Here is a 21,138-nt window from a genome sequence, read left to right as displayed (position 1 = left end):
AAAGAGAAGGCATGGCAGTAGAAGGTCCCACTTTCTTTTAAGGGTTGCTTCTAAAGCACCTATCATGCTCTTCATAGTTCTGTTAAACCTCTCCACCATACCATTGGTTTGGAGATGGCAGGCTGTTGAGAACTTGTAGGTCACTCCACAGTTTTACCGCATGGCTTGCATGTAGTGGGACATGAAGTTGGATCCCCTGTCAGAGATAATCTCCTTAGGAAAACCTACTCTGGTAAAAATATCAAGTAGGTGCTTAGCCACTTCCTGAGCAGTAACAGTCCTCATAGGTATTGCGTCAGGATACCTAGTAGCATGGTCTACTACAACCAATATAAATCGATTGCCTGAAGATGTTGCAGGGTCTAAGGGACCAACAATGTTGATTCCTATTCTCTCAAAAGATACTCCCACCACTGGGAGAGGCACCAAAGGTGCCACATTCTTGGCTCCACTCTTGCCAGAAGTCTGACAAGTTTGGCAGCTTCTACATAATTAACCTACATCAGACCCCATCTCGGGCCAGTAGAAATAAAGAAAAATCCTTTCCTTGGTCTTCTTAAAACTTAAGTGACCAGCCAAATGAATCTCATGGGCTAATTGTAGAAACTGAGGTCACACCTCCTGGGGCACTACAATTTTCCTGGGGTAGACTCAAGATGTTCACTGTAGAGGAGCCCATCCTCCCAGTACAACCTCTGCTTCCCTGGCTCTTGCCCTTCCAGCTGGGAAGCTGCCTGTTGGCGAAGACCTTGAAGAGTAGGACACTCTCTCTGATCTCTGCTGAAGTCTGTCCTACAGGGGCTACCTCCTGCCATTAAAGTCTGCAGCTCAGGATTGTCTTTAGGATCCAGATCTCCAACAGGGGGAAGGTCTTCTTCCAGCTCTGTCATCAGTAGCTGACTCAACCTCTTCTGGTTAGACCTCACACACCGCCTCAGCTGGTGGAGTAGTCACAGGTGTGACTTTGGACTTTCCTCTCGGGGATGTCCTGGTTTTAAAGGGGAATTTTAATTTAAAGGGAAGATGATATTTTTCTGGTGAAACAGATTGTTTCCCGTTCCTAGCAAGGGACGCTCATACGGTATGGAGGAAGGGTTGTGTGGGGGATAGTGGGGGGTTTATGGACTAGGAGTATGTTAGTCACTTACTGAGTAATGTATAATTTCTCCGCGGGCAACCCGGCGGTCAAGGCCGACGTCAAGGGCTTGTCCAGACTGTTTCCTCCGGTACATGGGCCCCATCCCGGACCTGAATGTGGTGATTGCCGCCTTACAACGCAAACCTTTAGAGCCAATGGCGTCGGTTGAGATCAGGTGGGTTAAGCTCAAGGCTGTCCTGCTGGTGGCGCTCACTTTTGGGCGCAGAATTAGTAAACTGCAGGTGATGTGGTCGTGCAAACCCTTCACCACCTTAAACGACAAGATCATCTTGCGCACTCCTCCAAACTTCTTGCGCAAGGTGTTATCACCGTTCCACTCGAACCAGGAAATCTAGCTGCCCGTTTTCCTCCCGAACCCCCAGAGGCAGAAAGGGCACTGCATTCCCTTGATTTGAGAAGTGTTCAAGTTCTACCTTGCCTGGACGGGATCAATCCAGAAGTCAGAAATACGGCTTGTCACATTCAGGGTCGCGGAATCCAGGTCTCCAAGCTCTCCATCGCCTGTTAGAAGGTCCAGGCCATTTCAGAAGCTTTTTTGGCCCTAGGTATGAGGTACCCTCAGAGATTCATGTGCACACAGTCGGACCCAAAAAGACAGCTGTGGCATTTCAGAGGCACGCCTCCTGGGAGGTCATTAGCAAGGCAGCTACGTGGGCCACGCAATCTGTTTTCTGTAAGAACTATTCCCTGGACACCAGTTGCAGGCGGGATCCAGAGTTCGGTCAGGCGGTTCTGAGGAACCTTTTTGCTTCATAACCATGAGACGGGTTGTCACATTCCCACCCATCTTGTCTTGTTCGTTGGAATCACCCACAAGGATGGAGGTAAGGGACGGGACTATGAGTAATTAAAGTACTCTTAACTCCCGTCCCCTTTCCTCCATAATTGTGGGTGTCCCTCACTAGGGATGGCAGACGGAACCTTTTTCACTAGAAAAAAACCTCTTCCCTTTAAATTTAGAGGTGAGCCCCTGATTCCGCCCATTGGCACCATCCCTCAGTCCCCTTTTCCTTGTCGACGGGAATGGGCCGATTTCACCTGCGCTCCTGGGTTTGGCTTCAGCCATGTAATTCCCTGGATACTTCTGTCTTTTTTTACTTTTATCATTCAGGTACCTGGTCCTCTGGCTCCACACTCCTGCCTGGTGCATGTCGACGTCAGCGAGCGGGCTTCAGCAGGTGTCCAGGCTGCCAGGGGCTCCTCCCAACATCAGACCCCCCACGCTCTTTGCCTCTGCTGCCTTGGCCCTGACCACGGATGGCAGGGTTGTACTGCATGCAATGCACTTTCTTCACTTTCTTCAAGAACAGACTAGCTAGGTGGAGGGAGCTCTTTGAGAAGTCGCCTCCAGAGGACTTGAAGGACTTCGTCAGACATAAGTCAAGGCCCAACGGAGGGCCGCTATTTTCTAGCGCACGCCGCAGGGCTGACACCTTCCCAAGAGAACGCCCCGACGGGAGGAACCTCTCAGGTTCTCAAACCAGCAGCGGTACCAAGGCTAATCTAGCTACCGGCCGTCAGGCCGAGGTGTCTGTAGATCCTTCCGGAATCGGTGCTGAGGGACCGCAAGGTTCTTTTACCGGGCGCACACCCGAGGGGCTACGCCCTTGTTCCGGCAACATGTCAGAGGGCGCGCCGGTACGCAGCACTACCAGCGAAATTGCTGAGGTCAACACGCCTACCAGGCCTCGGCCTGAGGTGCAGGGTATGTTTCATGCCCCATCGCCAAGAGACCTGGAGGAGGCTGGGCCCAGTGAGCCAAGCACCACGACTTCGGCACATGGCATGCAGCTTGACAAGAGGGCCGCCGCGCCTGACAATATAGCCACTCGTCTGATACCGCCCTGAGGAACGGAGCAGGTGGGAAAACGAGTTACAAGGTGGTGGGACTGGTGTCAACTGGGTACGTGGCCTACAGTTTATCCATCTGCATCACAGGGCAGGTTTACCCCATAACAAGCTAGACAGAGTACGCACCTGCCCCAGCAGCCACCCGCTACCCCATCAATATCACCTTCCACCGGCCTGCGAGGACAGGTTCTTTGAAAAGTTCCTCACGCTCATGAGATCGCGTCAGATGGGGTCCATCCTTAGGGATGTGATCAGGGACATGCTCCCTCCGGCCCCTCCGCCTGCGGCCATATTCATTCCTCCTATGGCTCCAGTACTGCAAGCCCTGATGCACCCCCTGCTGCCCACGCTGGCCCCTTCAATTCTGGCTCCACTGCCACCCACAGTACAGGCGGTTCCTGTTAGGGAAAATTCTCATTCTATGGCTAATTTCCCTTACCCAGTGAGTCCCCCAGCAGCTTTGCTGGATTTCTGGAGTTTGTTTTTTCACTTAGTAAGAGTGTACCCCTTTTTTCCAATTTTACTTGCGTTTTGCCATGTGTATTTCATCTGTGTTTGTGGACTCTGGTGTACACCACTTCAGTAGCCCCCTTCTTTTGTGTGTTACACAGCACCCTCAGTACTGTGACACAGAGTTGTCTTTTGACTTCCCACCAACTCCATTTCTGAGGCTGACTACTGTCCCCCAGAAAAGGGTAAAGTTGCCATTAACTTTAGTCATTTAACCACAGATCCAGTACCCCCCATCTTACATGGAGTACTGGAAAGGGTTAATCCTTAGCCCTTTTTATCTGTACCTCCTAGAGCATTGTTTCGCTCTTTTAACATTTAGACTTGGCTTGTGGCAGTGGTATCTACCCTTACTTTTCTACCGCGATTATACTATATAAACATGGTATTGTTTTGGGCTATTATATTAGCCTCGAACTTAAACCCGCTTGACCAAATACTTTTTCTTTTGGATCCGGTCGGGTTTATTCGCCATTTCTTTTTGTTAAAGTCCTTCTTGTGTTTTTACTTTGCACGGCAAACCAGGTTTGCCTTCTTTTGTTCACTGTTTTTTGGCGGGCTTCTGCCAAGAAGCCCTCCTCTAGGCGCCTGGGTGTCTCGGTGGGCTGAATGTGAGGGAGGGGTGTAGTCGCCCCCTGCACTGGGTATTCTAGGAAATCCGAGTCGCACTTTGCCATGATTGGCTGACGTGGTTGTCCGGGCCAGACAACCCCCCCTGCTGCGTGATTGACAGACAGGCTGTGTGAATAGGGGATTTTCGCATAAAAGGCAGGTCTCTTGGGCTAGAAGTCAGTCACCAATGGAACTACAAGGAACCGAAGAGAAGTGGAGAAGAAGTAGACTGCTGCAACTATCCTGTCCCAGTCAATCCCTGCTGCAGTCCTGAGCTATCTACCCTTCGACGACCAGAGGAGATCCAGTCCGGAGTCTTCTTCCCTTGAGCTTGGTGGGGATAACCAGCTCATTTTCTACAGCCAGAGGGTCCTCTTCGTGGTCGAAATCGCTGCACCCTGCTGTGTGGTCAGGATAGCCATCTGAAGAGCCTCTCCTGTTTTTAAGGAGCGCACCTTTTATTCACCGTCGCTGCTGCCGGCATCAGCCCTGTGTGGTGCAGACCCCTCCAGACGTCCTCCTTCGGGTCGAAGCTCCAGGAACCGTGGGTCTGCAGGAAACTACCAGGAACAACTGCCTTGGCACCAGCCTCTTCATTGAATAAGGTACTGTGTTCTGCTCAAGGAATTGGGGTGAATCCCTTTTCTTCGCCTCCAAGGCTTGCCCTCGTCTTCCCTCCTTCTTATAACTTTTGATTCCTCTGTTGACAATATCCAAGTACTCCTGGCTACGCTGAATCGTGAACTATCCGACTTTGTGATCCTCGACAACAGGAACCCCGTTACACTTGACACTGGCTCCAACCTATTGACTCTTGAATTTCTGTCCATGAGTGTTCTTTGTATCTGTCTGCCTTGACAAAAGTATTGCCTATGATTTTTGCCCCAACTCTCTCTGGGTATCTCGGGTGCTAAGTGTGTTTTTGCCCCGGTAACATGTCTTGCCGCGGATATGCGTTTCTTTAGTAAGACCGAACTGTCATTACAGTCAAAAAGTGATCGCAAGTATATTCCCGGTAACGTCTTTTGTTTCACAACACCGGTCAGCTAAAACACAGGGTACTTACCTTGAAGTTATACTGTACAAAGTGAATTGGTTAGTTGTAGTGTATTTTACGTGTGGTTTTTGAATTAATAGAAGTGTCGTGTTTATAACCTTTTATAAACCTTGAGTCAGTGTTTGCTTGAGTCACAGTAATGGTGGTCCCTTTGTGTAATCTCTGCTACTGCTCATATATAACATAGTAGTACAGGCTTGTACCAAAGGTAAAACTTGTATTACCACCTGCAGTCTTAATTGTGTGTAGTGGTCCCTAAGGGCACTGCACAGGATTCTGCCTCACAGTTCCGTACCAGCCTCCACTGCAGACTCTGGCTCCGGTTTCCACACCTCAGCCCTCGGCAGCCAGCACTCCTCCAACCGCACCATTTCAGCCGGATGCCCTGGTGGACACAGATTAGGAAGAAGACCCTGATGCACCATCGTCAGCTAAGTCCTTCCACGAACGACTCGCACATCTGGCAGAGTACTTGGGCCTTCCTCAACCCGAAGTTGAAAAACCAGATCCGGGGATACTGGCCAAGGTCCTCACTCTACGCCTTGTGACTAGAACGGGGATCTCGATGCAGAAGGATGTTGTCGCCTTGGCCAAGAAGGGGTGGCTCAAACCCCACTCGGCCCAACCTGTCGATTGGCGCCTGGATGCCAAATATAGGCAGATGGAGTAGGAGCCACTCTTGCTGTCGGCCCACATTCAACCGCACTCATTCTACTCAAAGCCTCCGTTGTTTCCGGCCACCTCGCCCTCGGCGCTGCTAGGCAAGGAGGAGATGATCTTGGAGGCGTATGGGAAGAAGCTTTATTCCAACGCTTCGCTGCGTCTTCGTCAATCCAACGTGGATGCCCTGCTGGCAGCCATTAATCGGAGGCTTTGGCGGGAAATAGCCGACTTTCTTCCAGAACTTCCGGTGCAGAGCCAGTCACGTTTCAAGGCGGGACTGGCAGAGGCAAAAATGGTGGCGGAAGACATCATGGAGTCCACCGTGGCCCACATTGACACTTCTGGCTGGGCCATGTGCATCACCACGGACATGACTGCCTGGCCTCAGGCTACTAAATTCAACCCAGACGTCCAGGAACGCATATTGGACCTTCCATTCGAGGGTGGCAACCTCTTTCACTCCACCACCGATGAGGAGCTAGATGAAAAGAGTTTGCAAACTGCAAAGTCTTTATCCTTCGGAACGGCCACGCCCAAGGCGTACACCCAGTCACATCAGCGCTCTGACAAGGGGCAGACTTTTGGGGGGGTTCTGCGGCTTTCAAGAACGGAGGTCCAGGCAGCCTGACCGCTCGCTGAGTCAACACTGGTGAAAACAACAAAGGGGGTGGGGGGGTTAAGGCCTTTTTCAGTCCCCCTCCTCTGCAGCAGCCTCAGAGGGAAAGAAAGCATGACTTGTCCCTTCGGGTCCACGCATCTCCGGTGGGGGGCAGGCTTACCCTTCAGACACAGTTTTGGTGTCAGAAGTTTGTGGACCCCTGGATCCTCTCAGTAGTCTCCCCGGGGTACCGCTTACCGATCCCTCCCTCCCTCCCTCCCTCCTCCCCTCCATCCTCCCCTCCACTCCCACAGATTGGGACAGAAACTCTCTTGGCGTTAATTCGGTCGCTCGTCGAGAGCCAAGCAGTGGAAGAAGTTCCGATATCCCAGAGAGGCTTGGGCTTCTACTCCAGGATTTTCCCCATACAAAAGAAAAACCAGACTGGCCTGAGAGTTGTGTTGGACCTCTCCACTCTCTACCTCTCCACTCTCAACCTCTGCCTCCCTCTTCAAAAATTCAAGATGGTTACGCCAGCACTCATTGCGAAGACATTGTGCAGGGCAGACTGGATGTGCTCCCTGTGTTAGGCAGAAACCTGTGCAGTTCACTTAGGGACCACTGCAAAAGATTTAAGACTACAGGTGTTTGGCAGTAAACCCACTTGGTAGCGGTCTGTACCACACAGATTCACTTGGTAGCTGTGGCTGAGCAGTCAGACTTCCCTCAAGAAGAGTTAGGCAGTATACAGAGCATACAAAATAGGTACAGAAATACAGTAGCACAAGCAAACGCTGACCAGAGCTTGGGTGTAAAAGTATATAATTATTTATTTAACACACACTTCTAAAACACACTAGAACTAAATCGGTAAGATAAGTTCAAAACCCAATCACTATTGTCATATGTACATCCCTGATTACTTGTTGGACACCACTTATTTCCAGACAGAGGTGAGCGCTTAACATTCAATGGCACTCCAACAAGTTCAATAAAAAGGGAGGGAAATGCAGAATTATGGAAGCATACACACTAAACACTTTTTAAAGAACCACAGCAAGTTTAGGAAGGCACAGTCTACTGGTGAGCAAGGAAGTTTAGGCGCCAGGCCCACTTTGAAGGGAGCTGGGCGGAAGATGCCCAAGATCAGACAGTTGCACAGATTCTTCGAAGTTTGTGGAGGTAGTTCGAAAAAGGTTTGGTTCAGTGCAGCAAAGTTAGCTAAGGTGTCCCAGGCTAACCCAGGTTTGAGAGACGAGGATTTAATACACCCCGTTCAAACGGTTGCAAGGGAAGCCAGGCGGAACACGGTACCTTAAATGGAGAGGATCCTCCACTTGGGGCAGTTGTTCCTGGCAGCGGGTGCGAGTCGCAGCGTCGTCCAGAGGAAGAGAAGATCTCGTCGTGGAGGAAGAATGAAGGTCGTTGCACTGCCAGGGAAGAAACCAGCCGCAGAGTTCTCAGGCACAAAGGTACTCCCCTTTCGGTTCGCGGTAGTGGTGAAAACGTGGTATCCCGGTTGCCGGGGTGCTTGGCACAGGCAAGGCGGCCACGAGATGCTCCAGGAAGGCGAAAAGAAGGTAGACTGGTTATCCCCACCAGTCGAAGGAAGAAGACTCTCCGGGCTGGAGATCTCCTCTGTCGTTGGGAAAAGTGGTGAGATGGTTCAGGAGGGCTCCACCGGTGGTGTCGTCGTTGCAGGCCGGCTCAGCTTCTCTCTCCTCGGATTCTTAGGTCCTGTGGCGACTTCTGAAGTTCCAGTCCCCAAAGCCCTGCTTTTATGCAGTACACCCCCATTCACTCAGCCTAGCTGTCAATCAAACATGCTAAGTGGTGAACCGGCCGGCTCACCACTTGGGCCAATCACACAAGAGTGCGACTTGAGTTACCAAGGTAATTCAGTCCAGGGTGCCTAAACCCCCTCCTACACCCCCCTGTGGTACCCAGACAGAGTGGCACCACTTTTGGAGGCCTCTGTGGAGAAGCTCGCCAAAAAGTGGAACAAAGGGCTCGACTTGGGTTGGAGTCACAGAAGAGAACACAAACGCCATTTTAGAATCGAGTTCTGGCAAAAAATACCAACCGGCGAATTAATATTAATTAAATAAACCGGTGGTATGTTCGAGGCTATAAGAATTAAAGTTGGTAGCCTCGACCAATGGGAAAATCCCATAGAGATATATTCGCGGTCGAATATAAAAAGTAGTATCCACTGCCACCAGCCAAAACTCGATCAGGGGGGGGACGGAGACGTGCCCCCCTCGAACAACAGACCCCGGGGCAATCAAATTGCCCCGACCAGTACATCGACAATATGACGGTTTGTACTGGTTCCTGTTCATAATTTGGGACTAGTAAAGCCAATGGTGACTTTACATGCCCTGGGGGACAGTAGTCAGTCCCAGGGTATGGAGTCTATTTTGGGGGGTCGCTACGACACCCCTGGGTTACGGCACGGAGGGTGCTGTGTAACCCACATCAAAAAACACATGAGACCCTATGGAGTAAAAAACCCCATAGCCCATAAAACACATGGAAAGTTAAAGGAACACCTTAAATCATGTCTAAGAGTGGGAGCAAAAGAATCTCACTCTTAGCAGGAGAGAAAAAAATAAACCCCCAAAAATCCAGCAAAGCTGCTCGGGGACTCACTAGGTTTGGGAAATTAGCCTTACAGAGAATTCTCCCTAACACCCTGGATCTGAAGGACGCTGATCTACACGTCCCGATTTGGCAGCCGCATCACTCTTTTCTGTGATTCAGGATCATGGGCTGCCATTTCCAATACAAGGTGCTACCCTTCAGCCTCAACTCGGCACCCAGGGTGTTCACCAGATTCATGAATGCTGTGGCAGCTCGCCTCTGGGCCCATGGCCATCACGTTTACCCATACCTGGACGACTGTCTCGTTCACCACACTTCCTCCACCCTTATGATCGAATTCCACGAGCTGGGGTTCTCTGTCAACCTCAAGAAGTCTCAGCTGCAGCCTACGCCGAGACTGATCTTCCTGGACCTCATTTGGGACGCAAGCTCAGAGTTTTTCCTTCGGAGGACAAGAACACGGACATCAAGAGGGCCACTAATCACTTCCTCACCCGAGGGGTGACATCGGCCTCGTGGTACCAACATTTATTGAGTATTATGGCAGCGATCCTACTGGCCGTAACCCACTCAAGAGGAGGAGATTACAGCTGCACTTCGCTGCCTCATGGAATCATGAGAGGGGCTCCCAATCGGAGCTGGTCAGCATTCCTCATTCTCTACACCCGGACCTTGCATGGTGGTCCAGGGAATGCAACCTGCGGACGGGCAAGCCCTTCCGGCAGCCGGCTCCGCTGGTCACCATCACCACAGTTTCCTCCCTGGAATTCTGAGGGGTGTGGGGGGCTACCCTGGACAACCAGTGTCCATGGAGTCTGGACCCGGCAGGAGTCTCATATCAACTGGCTGGAGATGAAGGCCATCTGGCTAGCCCTCAAAGTTTTCCTTCTGCTCATTGGGGGCAAGGTTGTCGTCCTCCAGACAGTAAACTCTCTACTCAAGGAATGCTTCTTTCTCCTGCGAGCGGCAAAAAGGATCCTACCATTCCTATCATTTGGCAACAAAACCACCATCATCGCTCTCGTCATGTCCAGAGTAGACTACGCCAATAGCCTATACTTGGGCATACCTGAACGACTTCTAAAAAAAACTACAACACATGCAAAATGCGGCAGCCCCATTGCTTCTCAAACTACCCTGAAGAGAACACATCACACCTGCGCTAAAAACACTATATTAGCTACGAATAAAACAACTAATAAAATTCAAAACAATGTGCACCGTGCACAGAGCAGTGCACAAACAAGGCGCTGAGTTCCTGACAGACAAATTACACCTACATCAACTAACAAGAACGCTCAGATCAAGTAACGACATGCGCCTGGTACCGAAACCCTACAATATTGGTAAACTCGGATCTTCTTTCGCTCACCAAGCGCCGAAAAATTGGAACGACCTACCAAAGAACATACGCAACACAAGAAAATACCTAGTATTTAGGAAACACGCAACCTGGCTCTTCACTTCATAACTAGAAGACCGCCCACAGGGAGACACAGATAACTAAAGCAACGATGAATGAAGGGACAGATCCTGATTCACAGCAAGCAATCGACTGGGAAAAGACTCTTAAGGAAGACACTCTACGACATACCAAACGACTAGCCGAGAGATAGCCATGATCGGTCTTTAGTGTCTAATACATAGCAAACCAAGACGGAAGTACTAGAACGAATCATCAATCACCCTGGCCCTAAACCATTCCTAAAATCCAACAGACGCTTGTCACGATAGATAGCAAGGAAATAGCCATCCCTCAGCTCCGAAACCAGAAGGGCAGGAATAGACATACACCATCACATTATACAAAGTTCATTAGGATACAGCTGAGAGAGCGCTGCACCATCGCACACAAGCAACAACCAAGCAATAGATTTTAAGGAAGACACTCCATGACATACCGAATGACCAACTGAGAGATGGCCATGATAGGAGGACACAAAGACTGAATACATAGTCTAACCAAGACGGAAGTACTCGGACGACTCATCAACAGCACCCTGGCCCTGAAACACGCCAAGCTCCAACAGACCAATGTCACAATAGATAGCAAGGGGATAGGGAGCATCCAACCTCGGCTCCCAAACCAGAGGGAGATAAACTAGACACACGCAATCGCAGTATACAATGCTCATTAGGATTCAGCTGGGACCGCCTCTGCACCATCACACACTACAGTCAGACGGCCAATAAGAAATCGGCAACAACCCCACCCACAGGACTACAACTCAAATGGAACAAGAAATATTAGAACCAGGATACAGACCCCACTAACCCAACTTTCAAATCTCTGCATACCCAACCCACTCAAAACTCACACAAACATCTCTCACCCAGCAATCCGCACGCACTTTACCACACTGCATCAACAACATACAAACAACACATAAACATCACCCACAGCACACAAGGTCTTGTCAGGTCTGAAACTCGCACCAAAGCTCAGCACACAGTGTATACTGAACTGAAGGCGCCAACAGCACACCACTTCCCCTACTCCCACCTCCCCCTACTCCTGACTAACCCTACCCACCCTCCTTGTTTACAGATCCTCCTGGGGACCAATTCCGTTGGTGACAGTGGGCTATATAAGTACCTTTAACATAACATGTACTATGTCAACAAGCAGGCTGGTACCAGGTACCCTCCACTGTGCAGACTAGTGATCGGCATGTGTGATTGGGCCCTGGAGAACATCTACCCGACGGCCATCCATCCACCTGCCAGACGAGTACAACCTGGAGGCAGACATGCTCATCAGACTGTGAGCAGACAATTACGAGTGGCAGCTGAGCAATCAGGTGCTGCTGGAGATCTTCAGCAGATGTGGGCATCCACAGGTGTATCGCTTTGCCTCCTGGGACAACAAGAAGGGCCAACAGTTTGCATCCTGGCAGGGGCGATGCATTCCAGATACAGTGGAACGGCATGACAGCTTATGCCTTCCCTCCCACACCCCTGGTCCACAGGGCGATCTGCAAGATAAAGTAATCTTGTCACCTCAGCATCATTCTGATAGTTCTGTGATGGCCGACGAGACTCTGGTTCTCGGAGCTCCTCAGCCTCGGGGACAGGCCTCCCATTCACCTGCCGATGGGCCCAGCTCATCATCTTACGCAGCAGGAGTGCAGGCTCATCCACCCCGCTCCACAGAAATGAGCCCTTGCAGCGTGGTTCTTGAGCAAGTCACGCTGAAACATCTGCGTCTATCACAGGAAAATCTGGAAATCATTCAGGGCGCTAGGAACAAGGCTACTAGGAGCCAATACAAGAGTAAATGGACTAGGTTCTGTCACTTGGCGGGCTCTAAAGAGATCGACCCCCTTACTTGCACTTTGGATGAGGTGCTCTCCTTCTGTGCACACCTTGCTCATCCAGGCGTGCAGGTGGAGACATGCTGCACCTATTTGGCAGCCATGGGGGCCTACAGAAATTCAGAGGAGGTCCTCTCCTCTTCCAACCTTGTGGTCAAACGACATTTGGTGGGCCTCGCCAGGATCTTCCCGCCTCTCAAAAAACCACACCCCTTGTGGGCCCTCAGTGTAGTGTTGGGCGCCTTGGTGCACAAACCGTTCGAGCCAATGGCGTCCGGGGACATCAGGCTGGTCCCCATTAAAACAGCTTTATTGGTGGGCCTCACCTCCGCTTGCAGAGTCGGTGGATTCCAGGCACTGGTGGCTTCAGAGCCCTATACTACTTTTCACAAGGATAAGGTGGTCCTTAGAGCACACCCTGCTTTCTTACCTAAGTTAGCCTCTGCTTTCCATCTAAACGAGGACATAGTCTTACCTACGTTTTTTACTGACCATAAAGACGATGCTCAGAGGTTATTGCACTGTCGGGATGTCAGACACGCTCTGAAATTATATCTGGACAGTACCAAGGGCTTCCGCAAGTCGAACGCTCTGTCATCTTCAGGTCTACGTCAGACGCGGCTTTCGGACAGGCGGTTCTAAGGAATCTGTTTCCTTAAGGAGGGTCTCCTCTCCACCCTGGGGCTAAATTCAATTGTAATTGCCCATGCAGTATGGAGGAAAGGGGACGGGACTTAAGAATAATTAATAGATACTCACTGTAGTGACTAGCGTACTATTAGTCCATAGTCCCCTTTCCTCCATAAGTCACACCATCCTCCCCCTTAATAATACTGGTGTCAGTAGGCAATGTAAAATATTGTCGATGCATCAATGGGGACTGAGTGGTGGCGCTGGTGGGTGGAGTCGGGAGCGCATGCTCCCAGGGCTGCGCCTCTAATTTTAAAGGGAAAGATGTTTTTTTCTGGTGAAAAAGGTTTCGTCTCCCGTCCCTAGCGAGGGACGCCCATGCAGTATGGAGGAAAGGGGGTTATGGACTAAGAGTATGTTAGTCACTACAGTGAGTAACTATTAATTTCTCCAGCATGTGGTCTCGCATAGATTCACTTGCTCATGAATATTCCCACATCGTCAGGCCGGGAATCCTCGAAAAACAGTTTCACTTTCACTTACAAATTGTCTTTCTCTTTTAAACCAATCACTGAGCTCTGGGTCATTCTGCCCCCAGCCAATGATTGCTCTCTAAGCCCCTCCTCTGGCAGCCATCTTTGGATTTTTATGGCACGTTCAAGTGTTGGGAGTCCTCGTGTTTAGCTCTGCAGGCTTTTCTATTTTTTTGTGCTTTTTCGTTAAGTTCCTATTTTTGTCTAATAGAGCCTGTGTGCTCTTTCGTTCCTTTGACCAGCAAGTAGGGATCAGTGCGCGGCGTCTTTCTTCGCCCCTCAAGGGCAAGAATCGCATAGTTTCATCGAAGATTCCAAAAGTCCATCAGGCCTACACCACACGCCTGACCATGTCAGAGTAGAAGGACAGAGGTTCTCTCTTCAAGCTCTGCTCCAGCTGCGGATTGCGTAACCTGTTTGTGGAGGACAAACACTCCCAGTGCCTCTACTGTCTCCATCCGGACCACAAGGATGCGGATTGCGAAATTTGCCTGGGTTTCACCAAACGCAGTCAAGGATCGACACAGTAGGCTGGTGGCGCAGCTCAACATGAAGACCTCTACCCTATGTGGCAAGCAGGGGCATGCCTCATCCAGGACCGTCCAAGCACCGGGCTTATAAGTCCTTTGAGGGCGCTCCATCTGTGGTGGCCCGAGTCAAGGCCAAGCACTGCATGTCCGTTTCCATCAGGATCGCTGTGCAAGCGGGTCCCACGACACGCAAAGTGCGCTAATCTTCACCATCTGCCTCCATCTCAAGCCATTGCTCCAGCTCCTCCTCAAAGAGGAAATCGGCTGACCCTGGGAAACTGTGTAAGAGACCGGAGAAGACCAAGGCGCATGGTACTGTGTTCGAACTACCCTAAACGCCCAGGTAGTGAAGGCGAAGTCATCCTCGACGATCGAGCTGGTGGCTGCCGCCCTCTCGAAAGTGAAAGGGGCTGAACAGGTCCAGGGGACTCCTGCGGTGCCCAGAGTGGCCCTTGCTCCCAGGTGGGATCCTTCGGCCAAGCCTGTGGAGGAAACACCAGAGAAAAGGATGCCGTCCCTGAGCTCGGCACCTACCCCTCAGGATGCAAATAAAGGTGATGGGGCAGTGGACGCTTCTACCGTGCTCCAGGGCACAGATATTTTTTCTTCGGACAAGGAGGACATGGTGTCCGTTCACATGGTCCTGGATGACGTGGGGAAGGCTGGCTACGGAGGAAACTCTGAGGAAGATCACAATGGCGGAATCGTCGAGGGGGGCAACTATGTGGGCGCTGGGCCCAGCAAGCCTACCCCCACACCCCCAACACCTCCCAGAGACGTATCGCTGGACGTCCTGTCAACTCTCCACTTGTTCACTGGTGGGGCACCGGACCCCCCACCAGTGAACAGGAAACAGCACCCCACGCCGCCTCATCAACCGCCTCACATGCCCTCCCTAGGGAAACGGGGACAGGCACAGCGACGACGGACACGGATGACAGCATAGTTTCCCCACCACCGAGAGTGCCTCCCCCGGACGAAGTGGGCTCATTCCATGCCATGGTGGCTCCACGCGTCTGAACTCTTCCAGCTGACACCAAAAGAGGCCAAGAAGGAAAGTTTCCTTTACCAGCGCTGAGGCCAAGAGGAAGACCATTCTGGCGGTGCAGTGCCTCTCCTGGACGAAGTTTGGGATGAGGTCCTGGCGCTGATGAGGAATCCCGCCTCAGTCCTGACGATAAGAGACAGGCTGGAAAAGTAATACAGGGTGCTGGAGTATGCATTCAAGTGCCTGTGGTCACATCCCTCCTCGGACTCGGTGGTCTCGGCTGCTGCGAGGAAGAAGTCTTCAAACCCCTCATCTTCAGCCACCATTCCGCCAGACAGCAAGGGGGAAGAATTTGGATGCCGTGGGTAGGAAAGTGATCTACTCGGCAGCAACGACAGTCAAAGCAGCAAACACTCCTGCGATCCTGGCCAGATACAACAGGCAGATGTGGTGTAAGAAGGCCCCACTGCTGGAATTTCTCCCCGACAAGCGGGTCGAGGTGCTGGAAATTCTCCAGGAGGGCGAGGTGGCATCAGAACATGCCATCACCGTTGCCCTGGACATCGGACACCGGCTTCCAACAGATGGGGAACACGGTCTGCCTCCATCGTCGTCGTGTCTGGTTGAAAGCCACCAACTTTCGGATCGAAGTTCAGACGAGGGTCCTGGGCATGCCTTTTCGACTGGGACAACCTTTTTGGGAAGGCAGTCGACAAATCGTTGCAATCCATCAAGACCGATACGGAGACGGCACAGGCCCTTGGCATGCTTCAGCAGCATCGCCTTTTCTTTTGTGCCTCAGGAGGGAAATCCGGCAGATCGTTGAAGGGTTTCGGTGGGGGTTCATCCTCTTACCGCCAGCCTTTCCGTTCCACGACCCAGGAGTCCTACAGCGGTTGTTCCAAGGCTTTCGGGGGTGGCCGATGTCGCTCTCGGAGCGGCACGCCGTCCCCGAAGCAAGCCTGAATGCCCAGGACGTCAGGCCCCCACCCATGCACGCCGGTGGGAGGCTGGCTGGCGAGCTTCGTCAGCAAGTGGGAAAAGATCTCCACCGACCGATGGGTGGTGGACGGTTTTGTCTGCAAACAAACTAGAATTCCAACAGAAGTGTCTGCGAATGCCACCGGTGGCCCGGCAGTAGCAGCACATCCGTCAGCTCCTGCAGGAAGTACAGGCCATGCTAAGAAAAGGGGCGATGGAGCTGATTCCAAAGCGGCTGCAGGCTCTGGAAGTCTACTCCAGATACTTCTTGGTAAAAAAGAAAACCGGGGGCTCGAGGCCCATTTTCGACCTGCGACGTCTAAACAAGTACCTCGAGTCCCAAAATTTAAGGATGATCACGTTGCCGCACGTGCTCGGCCATCTGGAGGAAGGAGCCTGCCTGACATCGCTGGATCTAGAGAACGCTTACTTCCACGTCCCCATTCACGAGAAGCATTAGAGGTTCCTGCACTGCGTTATCCAGGGAAAAAACTACCAATTCAAGGCCCTTCCCTTCGGACTGAAGTCTGCACCAAGGGTGTTTATGTAGTGCCTGGCACCTGTGGTGGCCCATCTATGTCTACAAGGGATACTTGTGTACCCATACCTCGACGACTGACTCATCTGGGCCAAGTCAAGGGAAATAGCCATCGAACACATGGACAGGACCGTCCGGCTGATGACGGGTCTGGGGTTCTTAATGAACAATCCAAAATCCTGCTTGATTCCATCGCAGAACGATCTGTTCCTGGGGTCCAGGCTAAACACGATTTCCTGCCTGGTGGCTACCTCTGAGGAGGGAATAGCGGCCATACTGGGCAAAGTGCAACGGCTGTTGGCACTGAAAACCGGCATGGTGCAGGCCATCAAGTCTCTGCAAGGCATGATGTTGTTGTGCATTTATCTGATCAGACTCTGCTGGTTGCAGTTGCGACCCCTTCAGGAATTTCTGGACGCTCAGTGGATCCAGGTGTCCGGAAGCTTTGCTGACAGGATTGCTCTTGACAAAGAGGTCTGTCGAGCGATAGTGGTGGGCCGTGCGTTCCAACATCACAGGGGGATGGACTCCGAGCCCCCATACTAGGAGACTGTCACCACGGACGCTTTCCTGGAGGGCTGGGGAGCCCACTCCAGACGTCTCCATGCCAGAGGCCTGTGGTGACCAGAGGAGAGGGATCTCCACATCAATGTTCTGGAACTGCGAGCATTGATCTGGGCCCTCAAGTCGTTCCTTCAGTCCCTCAAGAGCAAGGTGGAGAGGGTCTTCACGGACAATACCACCACAATTTTCTACATCAGGAAGCAGGGGGGGCACCAGATCCCCAGCACTCCAGAGAGGTGTAGGATTTGTGGCAATGGGCCGTCGCCCAGGGGATGTTCCTCATTCTTTTTCACCTGACGGGAGTAAAGAACACCATCGCCGACTCCCTCATCAGGGAGCTACGCTTTTGCCACGAGTGGGAGCTTCGACAGGATCAAGTGGACAGCCTCTTCCTCAGGTGGGGCAGGCCCCAGATCTACCTGTTTGCGATTGTCACTAACTCCAAATGACAGAGATTCACCAGCAGGTTCCTCCAGCCAAGGAGCATGGGGGACAGGTTCTCCTTCCCGTGGGCATCAATCAACTCAAATGGTGCATAATGATCCTCGTCGCCCTGGCGTGGCCGAGGCAGATTTCGTACCCGGACCTTCTCAGCCTATCGATGGCACCTCCAATCAAGCTGCCAGTGGTCGCAGATCTCACCAGGGAAAGAGGTGCACTCTTGCACCAAGACCAGGATCGTAGCACCTCAAGGCTTGGCTCCTACAGCCTTAGAGTTTGGGGGGGTAAGAGCTGCCGGCGGACTGCTGGGAGGTCCTTGCCAGTGCCAGAGCGTCATCGACTCAAGTGCTACCGACACTTGTTTATTTATTTGGTAATGCACACCAAACCCGTAGGTAACCAGGCGCAGCAGATAAGAGAGCTTTAGACTTAGTTACAACAGGCATCAAAACTAGTACAAGAAACAAAAGCAGCACATATACAGGAAGGTTACAAAAATGATAGGTAGGTTACATAGCATCAAATAAAGGGTGGTGCAGTGGGATAAGTACATATATACATGGTAAGGCATATAGGTAGGTACAGCAGGTGGCTAGGTTATGTCGTTGGATCGCAACCAGTTTAATGAGTTGCGTCTGAAGCTGAGGTAGGATTGATCAATTCTAAGGCTGAGGTAGTGCATTCCAATGTTGAGCAGCTTTCACTGGGAAGCTGCCTCCTCCAGATTTGGTTAATTTAAACCTAGGTATCTTTTGACAGTCGGAATTATGCTCTAAATGGTCGAATCGAGAGAAATGGGGGAGCTGCGTTATTAGGGCATTTGAAAGTGAGTGAAACGGTTTTACGTAGAATCCTATCATTTATTTTTTAGCCATCTATGGTCTATTCTGATGTTAGATATGTTCTCTGTTGGTTAGATTTAGGGCAGTTCTCGGGGCATTATTTTGAAGTGTAGTTTGTTGAGGATATATTTGTTAGCTCCTAAATATAGGGCATTACAATAATCTAGTTTTGACAAAATAAGAGCATTAGCGAGAGTAATATACATCTAGCTTCGGTTACAAAGGGTCGGTGTGCTCTGATAAGTTTGCCTGTGTAGGCGGTGGAGGAAGCCAAGGAGTTGACCTGTTTCCTTAGTGATAGGGTGGAATCCTAGGGTTTTTACCTCGTTTTACTGCTTTAATTATGTTACCGTCTATGCTAAATGAGGCATAGTTGGGACTTCATTTTTTTTTAGATTGGCTTTGGAGCCAAGGATTTGGATCTCTGGTTTTTATCGTCATTCATGTAGATTTCATTTACCAAGGCGGTATCTTTATCAAAATTGCCCGAAAGGGGAATGAGGATCTGGGTGTCATCTGCATAATTAGTGTAGATGACACCTAGTCTATACAATTTATCGAATAGGGGCTTGGTAAATATATTATATATGGTGGGCGAGACACAGGATCCTTGTGGGACACCACACATGGTTTGGATCGAGTCAGCCAATGCCGATGGGGAGAAGACTCTCATTGTTCTGTTAGCTAAAAAAGGACTGGAAACGTTTTGCGACGTGGTGCCGGACGCAGAGGATCAACCCTCTCACGGCCCCACAGATTCTTCTGTACTTGTTGTCCTTGGCCAAGGTGGGGCTAGCGCACGCCTTCATCAAGGTGCATCTGGGGGCTGTCTCCCGCTACACCAGGTCTCCAGGACAGGCTTCTCTTTGGTCCCAACGTCTAGTCAAGGAGTTCCTCAAAGGACTGTTCAGACGTTCCCGCCGGTGAAGGCTCCTGCTCTAGCGTGGGAACTCAACGTGTTGCCGACGAGGCTCAAGGGTGTTACCTTCGGGCCTATGTATAAGACCGCTCTCAAGTTCCTTTCATGGAAAATGCCTTTTTTTCCTTGTGGCCATCACTTCTGCCAGGAGGGTAGGTGATATCCAGGCCCTGTCCTGCAAGCAGCGTTACCTGACTTTTCACGACAAGAGTATGGTGCTGCGAACGCACCCCTCCTTCATGCCCAAGGTTCCGTCGGAATTTCACCTCAACAAACATTTGGCGTCGCCTGTGTTTTTTCCGACACCTTTGTCGCCGGCTGAAAGGACTCTGCACTCGCTGGACGTTGCTTGTGCCTTGAAGTTCAACGTAACACACACAAAAGGTTTTTGGAGGCTTCCATTTCAAGGTGGCTCTCTAGCTGCTTCATGCATTGTCATCGGTTGGCCTACCGACCGCTGGCCGGACGTCCGAGAGCACACTCCAACAGAGCGATCGCTGCGACGATGGCGTTCTGTCTGTTGTGCCCCTGCTGGACATCTGCAGGGCTGCTTCATGGAGGTCCATGCACACTTTCACGAGATTCTACTGCGTCGACAGGGATTCCAAGGAGGCGTCCACAGTCGGCCAAGCAGTGCTACGCAACGTGTTAGCTTGAGGGGAGTCTCTTCTGGAGGTAAGAGTTAATTGCTTCTGTTGAGCCTTGCCACATCCCATGGTTGTGTAATGTTGTACTGCTATGTATTCGTTTTTCATGAGCATGCAAATCCATGCCAGACCCCATGCTGGAGAAGGAACAAGTTACTTACCTGTAACATTTGTTCTCCAGCATGGGTATGGCATGGATTCACATGCGAACCCTCCCTCTGATCCCTCTGTGGCTCTTCTTGGTCATACTGCCACTTTACATGCTTACCAAATTTGAAGATGGCTGCCAGAGAAGGGGCTTAGGGAGAGGGCTGTTATTGGATGGGGGCAGTATGACCCAGAGGACAATGATTGGCTTAAGGGAGAAACACAGTTTGTAAGTGAAAGAGGAACGTTTTTTTATTTTACTGAGGATGCCCAGCCTGACGACCGAATATTCATGAGCATGTGAATCCATGCCAGACCCATGCTGTAGAAAAATAGTTACAGGTAAGTAACTTGTTTTTTCTTGTTAGTGCATGGAATACATAACAAATGTGACCATCTCTTGTTAATAATTGTGCAAAAATACATTCAAAGTTAAAAGTGCATTTTTACAAAGACACAACTAAATTTCAACAGTGTTGAAGCATGCAGATAAATAAATAGCCAGACCACTTTATGTTGGGTGTTGTGAACCATCAAAGTGCATTAAATGCCTCAATAATTAAAACTATTTTGGCTACCTGTCTTCCAAACTCCGAATTTAACACTTAAAAACAATCTTATGTGTACTGGACATATACAAGCTTTCAAACAAAGCCAAAATTCTTCCCAATTTAAGTTTGTACTGTACATTACATAGATAGCAAAACTGCACATTTACTAAATGCAGCACTGTTTCTGCAGATTGAAGGTCAAGGTCATGGAGCAGTTTTTGACTGCAAATGCTCTCCAGATGGTCAACACTTTGCATGTACAGATTCTCATGGTCATCTTCTGATATTTGGATTTGGTTCGAGTAGCAAATATGATAAGGTAAGGCGAGCATTACAAAACATGATTTTGGAAAAGTCTATTTGATTTGGACTGCCATTTTAAAGAGTTGCTAAGGCAGATTTGGTAGCTGGTGGAATAATTCATTTTAGGTTAAGGTAGCTTTTGACAGTTAACCATTT

At 50.6% G+C, this 21,138-nt stretch overlaps 1 protein-coding gene across 2 annotated transcripts in view; it reads left to right on the top strand.

Annotated features, from left to right (window-relative positions):
- PHIP (pleckstrin homology domain interacting protein) overlaps nucleotides 1-21,138 on the top strand; it is a 2,101,228-nt gene that overhangs the window by 461,653 nt on the left and 1,618,437 nt on the right. For both annotated transcript variants that reach the window (XM_069606291.1, XM_069606290.1), the window contains exon 16: nucleotides 20,870-20,998. In XM_069606291.1, coding sequence (XP_069462392.1) covers nucleotides 20,870-20,998 — 129 coding nt within the window. The remainder of the gene's footprint in view (nucleotides 1-20,869; nucleotides 20,999-21,138) is intronic.

This window comes from Ambystoma mexicanum, chromosome 4p (genome assembly GCF_040938575.1).
Source record: "Ambystoma mexicanum isolate Mex_15411 chromosome 4p, UKY_AmexF1_1, whole genome shotgun sequence".
NCBI lineage: Eukaryota > Metazoa > Chordata > Amphibia > Caudata > Ambystomatidae > Ambystoma > Ambystoma mexicanum.
This window is presented reverse-complemented; position numbering and strand designations above follow the sequence as displayed.